The following is a 12,191-nucleotide window of genomic DNA, read 5'->3' as shown; positions in this document are numbered from 1 at the left end:
AGCGCACAGCAACCATCCCCCTCCCCCTCCCCCCGATTATGAATGGAGATGCGGAGGCGGAGTCACTTGGTTACTGTCGCAGATCGCAATTTATATTGTTTCCCTGGCGACTGGAGCAGGATGTGATGCTCGCTGTCTGTTGGCAATTGCCATGGTGACATCCTATAAATTGTAGAAATAATCACCACCTACAGTCAATGCAAAGTTATGACATCACAGTAAAGAGAACCCGTCATTCCTGGACTAATGCAAGAATCAGGATATTCATTATTAACCACTTCAATACCCGGGCACCTTCACCCCCTTCCTGCCCAGGACAATTTTCAGCTTTCAGCGACGTCACACTTTGAATGACAATGGCGCGGTCATACAACGCTGTACCCAAATGACCACCTTTCTTTTGGTGGTATTTATTCACCGCTGGGGTTTTTTAAAATTGTTTGCTAAACAAACTAAAGAGATCGAACATTTTGACAAAAACAAAAAAGTTTTTCATATTTTGTTATAAAATTTTGCAAACGGGTAATTTTTCTCCTTCACTAAAGGGCACTGATAGGTTGCACAGATGAGGCGGCACTCATGGGCACTGATGAGGCTGCACTGATACGGGCACAGAGAGGCGACACTGATAGGTGGCACTGATGGGCACTGATAGGCGACACTGGTAGGGGACACTGATAGGCAGCACTGATGGGCACTGATAGGTGGCACTGGGCACTTATAGGTGGCACTTGGTGGGTGACACTGAGGCAGCACTGATGATGAGGCACTGATCGGCAGCACTAAGGGGCACTGATAGGTGGCACTTGGGCACTGATAGGTGGCACTGGTGGGTGACACTGATAGGCAGCACTGATAAGACACTGATAGGTGGCACTGGTGGGCGACACTGATAGGTAGCACTGATGATAAGGCACTGATTGGTGGGCACTGATAGGTGGCACTGGTGGGCACTGATAGGTGGCACTGGTGGGCGACACTGATAGGCAGCACTGTTTAATTCCGTGATTGGCTGACAGCTGATTATGTGGTAAAGGGTTTGCTGTGATTGGCCCTTTACCCGATCTATGATCAGCCGAGTCTCATGGACTCGGCGATCACAGAGCGCGAGAACGGAAGGACGTACATGGACGCTCTCCCGGCAATTTAAGCTGTAGCCGTCTTTCAGCCATAGCACGGGCGAGATGTGGTTAAAGATGAACTTCAGCAAATATTATCTAAATCTATTCCTCATGTGTATGCTTCTGGAATCTTGGTGTACTTTGTGTATTTCTTCCAGATCTGTGCAGCAATCCAATGTGAGACTTCCTGTAATAAAGACCGCTCACTGCTGCCCCCTCTCCTTGTGCAGGGGGACTGGTCTTGTCTCCGCCCCCACTTGTAGTTTCTGCAGACAGCCTGTAATGGGTGGAGCCTGCTGGGCCCCTCCCACTGCTCTGCTCGCTCTCTCTCCTTGTGCAGAGGAATTGGTCTTGTCTCCGCCCCTCTCATGTACTTTCCTGTAGAGGGTGGGGTCTGCTGGGCCCCTTCCACTGATCTGCTCTCTGCACAGGCTATGTGCAGCACAGTGATAATGTCACTGCAACTTTTACAAGGTAATATCTGGGCTCGCAAAGACATTTTTTTGTGCACACAAACAGGATTTATATTCTATTTTTATATTCAAAAAAGAGTGTGGGCTGCCTGGGGGCGGGGGGGGGGGGGGGGGGGGAGCAAGGGGCAAGCACCGCCGGCAGCCTGGGTTTGTCGGAGCGAACATAGGGTAAAGGAGAGGAGAGCCGCCGCCGTCTGGTTGATCAGAGCGCGGGGAACATAACAGCTTTTATTTCAATGGCTGTGTGTTCCCCACCGCGCCGTCATATATAGCCCCTCCCCCTTGTCCGGGCACTTTGATAGACAGATCACCCGTCCCAGGATTCTCCTCTCCCTTCCCCTACACAGGTAGGCTGCATTGGGGACACATGGCTGCATTGGGGACACATGGCTGCATTGGGGACACAGAGCTTCATTGGGGACACAGAGCTTCATTGGGGACACAGGGCTGCATTAGGGACACAGGGCTGCATTGGGGACACAGGGCTGCATTGGGGACACAGGGCTGCATTGGGGACACAGAGCTGCATTGGGGACACGTGGCTGCATTGGGGACACGTGGCTGCAGTGGGGACACATGGCTGCATTGGGGACACGTGGCTGCAGTGGGGACACATGGCTGCACTGGCGGGCACAGGCTGCATTGATGACACATAGATGCATTGGGAACACAGGCTGCACTGGGGAAACAGGCTGCATTGGTGACACAAGCTGCATTGGGGACAGAGATAAAGTTGTCAGTATCTATTTTTATAACGTAATTCTGCATAAAACATTGTCATTTCATGAGATAATTTATGAGGGCGTGTTTAGGGGTGGGATTAGGGGCAGGGCATGGTAGGGGTTGGCGGGGCAACTGGCGGCGAGTAACCCTTGAGGCCTGGCTAGTAGCTCAGGACTTGAAATTTTGAGCCCTGATCATTCAGATGTCACAAAGTTCGCTGCCGCATTGTGCCAGTGCTCAATGGCATCACCAGGGTGGGGCCTGAGGGGGCCACGTCCCCCCCAATTTTACTGTGTGCCCCCCATGTGCCCCCCCCAAGTTAAGTACTGTACTGTCTGTTTGGCGCCGCGGCTGTCCAAGTTTCTGCCCGCTGAATCACGACTCGCTATTGACTGACAGTCAGTCTGTTAGGTGACGTCGCGTGAGACGGCCACCACTGTTGCTTATGGGAGTTGTAGTCGTCGGCGGCGGCTGCGTGCTCAAGCTCCCTGCTCCCGGGGGGGTGGAGTCAGTCACTCTGTATCAAACATGCCCTATATAGATCTATAGTTGTTAGTAGGTCTAAAGTAGATTGTGCTCAGATTATAATTTGTATGGTTATTCTGGTCCCGGGGCACTGTTTTTTTCTTTTTTTTTATATATTTCACAGGTCCTAGGGTACTGTTTTTTTGTTTTTTTTATTACCTTTGCCAGCTCCTTGTTTAAACACTGATTTTGTTGGAAGTACCAATAAATTTAGCTTTATTGATAATTTGCATTTTTATTCTCGTGCGTGATTGTGTAGACAGGGCCCCAGTGCACTGTATTGCCCGGGGGCCTGTAATGCTGTTAAGATGGCACTGGGTCCTCAGTAGTTTGTGTGGCCCCCACGTGCTTGTATGCATGGCTGACAATGTCGGGGCATGCTCCTAATGAGATGGATGGTGTCCTGGGGTATTTCCTCCCAGATCTGGATCAGGGTATCACTGAGCTCCTGAACAGACCTAGGTGCAACCTGGTGGCGTCGGCTGGACCGAAAATATTCCAGAGGTGTTCTATTGGATTTAGGTCAGGCGAGCGTGGAGGGCCATTCAATGGTATCAATTCCTTCATCCTCCAGGAACTGGCTTCATACTGTCGCCACATGAGGCCGGGCATTGTTGTGCACCAGGAGGAACCCAGGACCCACTGCACCAGCGTAGGGTCTGACAGTGGGTGCAAGGATTTCATCCCGATACCTAATGGCAGTCAGGGGGCCATTGTCTAGCCTGTAAAGGTCTGTACGTCTCTCCATAGATATGCCTCCCCAGACCATCACTGACCCACCACCAAACTGGTCATGCTGAACAATGTTACAGGCAGCATAACGTTCTCCATGGCTTCTCCAGACCCTTTCAGGTCTGTCACATGTGCTCAGGGTGAATCTGCTCTCATCTGTGAAAAGCACAGGGCACCAGTGGTAGACCTGCCAATTCCGGTGTGGTGCTAGCAAGGAGCACAGGGCCCATTAGAGAATGTCGGGCCCTCAGGCCACCCTCATGAAGTCTGTTTCTGAATGTTTGGTCAGAGACATTCACCAGTGGCCTGCTGGAGGTCATTTTGTAGGGCTCTGGCAGTGCTCATCCTGTTCCTCTTTGCACAAGGGCAGATACCCCTCCTGCTGATGGGTTAAGGACCCTCTACGGCCCTGTCCAGGTCTCCTAGAGTAACTGTCTTCTGGAATCTCCTCCATACTCTTGAGACTGTGCTGGGAGACACAGCAAACCTTCTGGCAATGGCACGTATTGATGTGCCATCCTGAAGGAGTTGGACTGCCTGTGCAACCTCATGCTACCAGTAGTGACACCAACCTCTATAGGGTCCAGGTATGGCCTCATGCTACCAGTAGTGACACCAAACTCTATAGGGTCCAGGTATGGCCTAATGCTACCAGACGTGACACCAACCTCTATAGGGTCCAGGTATCACCTCATGCTACCAGTAGTGACACCAACCTCTATAGGGTCCAGGTATGGTCCCATGCTACCAGTAGTGACACCAACCTCTATAGGGTCCAGGTATGGTCTCATGCTACCAGTAGTGACACCAATCTCTAAATGGTCCAGGTATAGCCTCATGCTACCAGTAGTGACACCAACCTCTATAGGGTCCAGGTATGGCCTCATGCTACCAGTAGTGACACCAACCTCTATAGGGTCCAGGTATGGCCTTGTGCTACCGGTAGTGACACCAACCTCTATAGGGTCTAGGCATGGCCTCATGCTACCAATAGTGACACCAACCTCTATAGGATCCAGGTATAGCCTCATGCTACCAGTAGTGATGCCAACCTCTATAGGGTCCAGGTATGGCGTCATGCTACCAGTAGTAATACCAGCCTCTATAGGGTCCAGGTATGGTCTTGTGCTACCAGTAGTGACACCAACCTCTATAGGGTCCAGGTATGGCCTCATGCTACCAGTAGTGACACCAACCTCTATAGGGTCTAGGTATGGCGTCATGCTACCAGTAGTGACATAAACCTCTATAGGGTCCAGGTATGGCCTTGTGCTACCAGTAGTGACACCAAACTCTATAGGGTCCAGGTATGGCCTCATGCTACCAATAGTGACACCAACCTCTATAGGATCCAGGTATAGCCTCATGCTACCAGTAGTGACACCAACCTGTATAGGGTCCAGGTATGGCGTCATGCTACCAGTAGTAACACCAACCTCTATAGGGTCCAGGTATGGCCTTGTGCTACCAGTAGTGACACCAACCTCTATAGGGTCCAGGTATGGCCTCATGCTACCAGTAGTGACACCAACCTCTATAGGGTCTAGGTATGGCGTCATGCTACCAGTAGTGACATAAACCTCTATAGGGTCCAGGTATGGCCTCGTGCAACCAGTAGTGACACCAAACTCTATAGGGTCCAGGTATGGCCTCATGCTACCAGTAGTGACACCAACCTCTATAGGCTCCAGGTATAGCCTTGTGCTACTAGTGGTGACATCAACCTCTATAGGGTCCAGGTATAGCCTCATGCTACCAGTAGTGACACCAATCTCTATAGGGTCCAGGTATAGCCTCATGCTATCAGTAGTGACACCAACCTCTATAGGATCTAGGTATAGCCTCATGCTACCAGTAGTAACACCAATCTCTATAGGATCCAGGTATAGCCTCATGCTACCAGTAGTGACACCAACCTCTATAGGGTCCAGGTATGGCCTCATGCTACCAGTAGTGACACCAACCTCTATAGGGTCCAGGTATGGCCTTGTGCTACCAGTAGTGACACCAACCTCTATAGGGTCTAGGTATGGCCTCATGCTACCAATAGTGACACCAACCTCTATAGGATCCAGGTATAGCCTCGTGCTACCAGTAGTGACACCAACCTCTATAGGGTCCAGGTATGGCGTCATGCTACCAGTAGTAACACCAACCTCTATAGGGTCCAGGTATGGCCTTGTGCTACCAGTAGTGACACCAACCTCTATAGGGTCCAGGCATGGCCTCATGCTACCAGTAGTGACACCATCCTCTATAGGGTCCAGGTATCGCCTCGTGCTACCAGTAGTGACACCAACCTCTATAGGGTCTAGGTATGGCGTCATGCTACCAGTAGTGACATAAACCTCTATAGGGTCCAGGTATGGCCTCGTGCTACCAGTAGTGACACCAAACTCTATAGGGTCCAGGTATGGCCTCATGCTACCAGTAGTGACACCAACCTCTATAGGGTCCAGGTATAGCCTTGTGCTACTAGTAGTGACATCAACCTCTATAGGGTCCAGGTATAGCCTCATGCTACCAGTAGTGACACCAATCTCTATAGGGTCCAGGTATAGCCTCATGCTACCAGTAGTAACACCAATCTCTATAGGATCCAGGTATAGCCTCATGCTACCAGTAGTGATGCCAACCTCTTTAGGGTCCAGGTATAGCCTCATGCTACCAGTAGTGACACCAAACTCTATAGGGTCCAGGTATAGCCTCATGCTACCAGTAGTGATACCAAACTCTATAGGGTCCAGGTATCGCCTCATGCTACCAGTAGTGACACCAAACTCTATAGGGTACAGGTATCGCCTCATGCTACCAGTAGTGACACCAAACTCTATAGGGTCCAGGTATCGCCTCATGCTACCAGTAGTGACACCAAACTCTATAGGGTACAGGTATCGCCTCATGCTACCAGTAGTGACACCAAACTCTATAGGGTACAGGTATCGCCTCATGCTACCAGTAGTGACACTGCCCCTAGCCAAATGCAAAACTAGTGAAAAACACCTGTAAAACCATTGCTGTTTTGGGGGTCGTCTCATTGTTGCCCATCTAGTGCACCTGCTGTTAATTTAATTTACACCAAAGCAGCTGAACCTGATTAATAACCCCCTCTGCTACTTAACGGACCAGATCAATGTCCCAGGAGTTTTATTGACTTGATGCTATACTGTGATTAAAAAGTGTTCCTTTCATTTTTTTGAGCCGTGTATTTGAGTCCCCGTTCACACAATGGCGTTGCGGTATCCAGTGCTTTACTGCATTGTGCGGCAACTCATGTGAAATGCGCTGGTGCAAAGTGGTGCCTTTCATGTAAATGGTACCCTAAGACACCTTCTGTGCATTTCGGTGCGCTGACAAAAATTGGTGTGGACACCATTTCTTGGCAGCGCATCGCACCACAGTGGACTTTTTGTTTATTGCAGCACGCTGCACTAACAGCACACGTATGTTGGCAAGGTGCATTAGGACGTCATTCAAATGCACGGCACCACATTGCACCAACGCGTTTCATGTGTGTTGCAGTAAAGCACGGAGTGAATGAGCGGTTTACAGCAACGCTATAGTGCAAACGGGCCCATAGATAAGATTTTATAGTTATAATAATAGAAGACTGAATATTCGGATACCTGAATAAAGTCTGACATGACAGGTTATCTTTATTCTGCACCAAAATCATTCTATTATATCAGCAGGAGACCTACAACCTGTATTGTGTATACCTAAAAATTCCACACCTACTATATGGTGTCCATGTTCCACCTTTTATCATCAAAAAGCCGTCCTTGAGCTCCAGTCCAGTGACTTTGCCTAGGCTGGGATGATGTCGTCATTCTGCTGCAGGCAGGAGGAAGCATTTCCCCAGTCTCCCCTCCCCCAGTAATCAGGCTGCAACATTGAGACTTTGCTTAGCCTGAGATGTCATCAGTCTGATCACGGGGAGAGGGGAGACTGAGGAAATGCTTCCTCCTGCCTGCAGCACCCTGCAACACTGTTACTTGCCTAGCCTGAGATAATATCATCAGTCTGATCACTGGGGGAGGGGAGACTGAGGAAATGCTTCCCCCTGTCTGCAGCACTGTCAATTTTCCTTGCCTGAGATGATGTCATCAGTCTGCTGCAGGCAGGAGGAAGCATTTCCCCAGTCTCCCCTCCCCCAATAATCAGACTGCAACATTGAGACTTTTCTTAGCCTGAGGCGTCATTAGTCTGATCACTGGGGGAGAGGAGACTGAGGAAATGCTTCCTCCTGCCTGCAGCAGCCTGCAACACTGTCACTTTGTCTAGTGGCCATAGCTCCCAACTGTCCCTGATTTGGAGCAATGTCCCTCTGTCCCTCATTCCTCCTCATTTGTCCCTCATTTTGGTCTGATCTGTATAGATGTATATAAAATGCACTTTTTATCTTTCAAGAAGTGTTTCCCAGAGCTAAACCTTTCATCCAAATTCTAAATTGCTGCATCAATTTTTAAAGCCAATATAAAGGAAAAGTAGTGGTAAAAAAAAAGCCCTTGTGGATTTAAGATTTAATTAACCTTTTTTTTTTTTTTTTTTGTGGGTTATTTCCCCTTTAAGGGGGCGTGGCCGGAGGGGCGTGTCCTATGCCTACATACATTTGCTAGTAGGTGTCCCTCATTCCCGTCTCCAAATGTTGGGAGGTATGCTAGCCTGAGATGTCATCAGTCTGCTGCAGGCAGGAGGAAGCATTTCCTCAGTCTCCTCTCCATCAGCGATCAGACTGCAACATTGTAACGCCGCAGCAAATCACAAGGTGTGAGGCTGCAGCAGGGGGCTGATCTGTGTCATTTTACATGATGGCGTCACCTCTGTAGCCCACATCTCAGTCCAGGAAGCAGATGGTGAACCCCGGATGATGCCTAAACAGAGATGGTGCCGTTCTCTAGAGAGGAAAGCAGGTGAAGGCATTGTCGGGGGGGGGGGGGGGTCCTGTGATCTTTGTGAGAGGCAATTAATACCTGGAAGTGTTACTATTGAGTGTGAATAGATTGGACATAGACAATGATGACAGGTCCTCTTTAAATAGTAGGTAAGCGTTGGTCCTCTGGGTGGTTTGTCTGGAGGTGTTTGCAGAGGGCTCCGCCCCGTCTCCTCTATGTATAGTTGTTTTATTACGATCGCTCTTTAGGAAAATTGCTGGTTGTAGGCGAGGGAAGGGAAGGGGAGGGACGCACACGGCAACATCTAATCCACACCTGATGGCTGTGCTCTCTCTCTCGGCAGGAGGTGATGTCCCTGGACAGGAAGGAACGGATGGCAGAGGACAGTTCCAGCGCCAGCAGCGGGTCGCCCACCCCGGGGGACACCCTGCCCTGGAACCTATCCAAGAACCAGCGGGTCAAGAGGTCCTCCTCCACCTCCGGTGCCGGCACCGTGCTGGACGCGGCGGAGAGAGCGGTGATCCGGATCGCAGGTCAGAAAACGCATTTCATTTCTTATGTGGCATTTGGATTCTTTTGTGACATGATGAAGATGAACCTCCCGTCTGATATATTGGGCTCAGGTCAGACCTTTGCGTGTCGGGGGAAAAGGGACGCAGAATTGCGCGCTTTCCCGCCGTTAGACATGTGCAATTTATTTCGTTCCAAATTCGTTTTTTTTCGACCAAATTCGTTAATTGGGAAATATTCTAATTAACGAAAACCCGTTTAACAAAATTCTAAAATGTGGAATTTCGAAAATTCAGAAATCCAGAAATCCAAAAAATCCAAAAAATTTGAAAATCCGAAAATATGAATGAAAATACGAAAATTTTAAAAGAAGGAAAATAACAAAAAAATGAGAAAACCCCAAACTTTTTATTATTAATATAATAATAATAATAATTATTATAATTAATTATAATAATTATTATTTTTAATTATTATTATTAATTCATTAAGTTCCATTCATTTAGATGCGGCATTCGTTGTTCGAAAATTCCAATACCTATCATTTAATTTAGATATTATTTAGTTAGTTATTTTGGATTTTCGAATTCCGCAACTAAACAAATGGAACGATACGAATTCGAATTTTGCCAAAGTTACAAATTTATTCGAAATAACGAATTTCGACCATAACAAATGACCTGAAAAAACGAAAAAACAATAAAACAAAAATGAAAGGGAAACGAAAACGAACAAATTTTTCGGGAGTGCACCTGTCTACCTGCTGTGCAGAGAATGGCGGACGCATAGCGGTGCCATTGTGTGCATAGTTTTTATATATATATATATATATATATATATATATATATATATATATATATATATATATATATATATATATATATATATATATATATTAATTATAATTTTTTTTAATATTGTTTTTATCTTTTTATATATACAGTATATAAATCCAGAACTAGAACAGCTATAATTTACCATATATACAGTATATATATATATATATATATATATATATATATATATATATATATATATATATATTTAGTATTTTAAACATATATCTAAAAATATCTAAAATATTCAAAATAAAAAATATTTTAAAAACGTCATACACACTCTATGATTGAAGTAAATGCCCGGGTGCTCACCCACAAAGAAATCCATAAAAATCCAAAACTGGTTGAGAGGCACTCACGGGTCTTGCAGAGGGGGGAAGATCAAAAACAGCCGTGTTTTTATTGTCAGCATTTCGATGAAGCTCCGTCCATCTTTCTCAAGACTTGTCTGTTTGATGTTCTCCCCTCTGCAAGACCCATGAGTGCCTCTCAACCAGTTTTGGATTTGTATGGATTTGTTTGTGGGTGAGCACCCGGGCATTTACTTCAATCAGAGTGTGTATGTCGTTTTTAAAATATTTTTTATTTTGAATATTTTAGATATTTTTATATTTTTAAATATATATGTTTAAAATACTAAAAAAAAAAATAATATACTGTATATATGGTAAATTATAGCTGCTCTATTTCTTATTATGCTCTATAATTTGATTGAATATCAATATATACTCTACACAGTATATTGAGAAATAGATAAGCCACGTTTTACATTATATACATACAGTATATAATAGAAACGTATTACAAATAAATAAATAAATACGAATATATATATATATATATATATATATATATATATATATATAAATCCAGTGGTTGCTACTGCACACATGTCAGAGATAGAAAATTGGCAAAGACTATATATATATATATATATATATATATATATATATATATATATATATATATATATATATATTTTTTTTTTTTTTTTTAAAACATTTTATCAGAGATAAAAAAATTAGCAAAGACTGTAGTACATATAATCCAAAAGAGAGAGCGGCACTCACGGGTCTAGAGAGGTGAATGCGTAGCCTGTGCTCTCTTTTTTGGAATATATACATATATTATGAAGGGCTAGACTTTATTACTTAAAAATTCTTATGTTTAACCTTTCAGATAAAATATACAAATTTTTAAATATGTTTTATTTTTAAATATATACATGTTTAAAATAATGTAAAAAATCTATACTGTATATATGGTAAATTATAGCTGTTCTATTTCTTATTATGATCTATAATTGATGAATTGATTCGTCCGTCTGCTGCTTTGTACCTCTCTGTATAATGACGTGACGCGGATTCTCATTGCGGCAAAGAGCGGACACATTGGTGAAGATGTCGGTTGTACGGGCGCGTTATTCCTTTGAGACGCTGTTATAGGACAGATGGTCACCAGCACGCTGGCAGATGTTTGGTTTTGTGTTCTGGGCTCTGATTGGTCCATTATACAGACCTATCAGTCAGTGTTGGGGGGTGCGTCTGTGTATTGGTGGGTTTATGCTTCTCTGGCTCCTACAACAAAAGACAACACAGCTAAAAAATGAAGATAATTGATATATTTCCTATACAACTCGTCCCCCCGACTCCTGTAACTGGCTCGTTGCCTTTCCAAAAAACACCCCTTACATGCATGGAATATGGCGTCACCCTACTCAATGTATATGTAAAGCGCTGCGTAAATTGACAGTGCTATATAAGTACCTGAAATAAATATAAAATAGCATTCAAACCAGAGCTGCACAATTAATCGTTAAAAAATCGTGATCTCGATTCACCCCCCCTGACGATCTCTATTGCAGAGTTTTTCCGATTCTGTCATATAACAAGTGGAGAGACTTATCTGCTCACTCAGCTGTCAAAAGAAAACATCTGGGCAGTCTGCCAAGTTTTTAACATGAAACATTGTAACTAATGCTTCCTTCTTAGGTCAAAGGGATAAACTTCTGTGTGTAAAGAAAAAATCCAGGCAGTCTGCCAAGTTTTTAAACAAGGTGTAAATGCAGGAAGTTTAACCAATTCTAAATCTTTTTCTGACACTTCTTAAGTTAAAATCAATATTTTTTGCTAGAAAATTACTGGGAACCCCCAAACATTGTATATATTTTAGCAGAGACCCTAGAGAATAAAATGTCAATTGTTGCAATATTTTATGTTGCACTGTATTTGCCCAGCAGTCCTTCAAACGCAATTTTTGGGGAAAAAATACACTTCAATGAACAAAAAAAAAAAAACACGAAACAGTAAAGTTAGCCCAATTTTTTGATCTATCTTCTAAGCAAAAAAAATTGTGATTCTCATTTTAGCCAGA

At 44.9% G+C, this 12,191-nt stretch overlaps 1 protein-coding gene across 3 annotated transcripts in view; it reads left to right on the top strand.

Annotated features, from left to right (window-relative positions):
• The window catches only part of PLEC (plectin), a 292,355-nt gene that overhangs the window by 22,061 nt on the left and 258,103 nt on the right, over window positions 1–12,191 (top strand). For 2 of the 3 annotated variants that reach the window (XM_073632331.1, XM_073632329.1), the window contains exon 2: window positions 8,813–9,002. In XM_073632331.1, coding sequence (XP_073488432.1) covers window positions 8,819–9,002 — 184 coding nt within the window. In that variant the 5' untranslated portion in view covers window positions 8,813–8,818. Of the gene's footprint in view, window positions 1–8,812; window positions 9,003–12,191 lie in introns of those variants that run through there. The other variant, XM_073632330.1, reaches the window with a different exon arrangement.

Source organism: Aquarana catesbeiana, linkage group LG05 (assembly GCF_042186555.1).
Source record: "Aquarana catesbeiana isolate 2022-GZ linkage group LG05, ASM4218655v1, whole genome shotgun sequence".
Taxonomy (NCBI): domain Eukaryota; kingdom Metazoa; phylum Chordata; class Amphibia; order Anura; family Ranidae; genus Aquarana; species Aquarana catesbeiana.
Note: the sequence above shows the minus strand (reverse complement) of the source record. Positions and strands in the feature narration are given on the sequence as shown.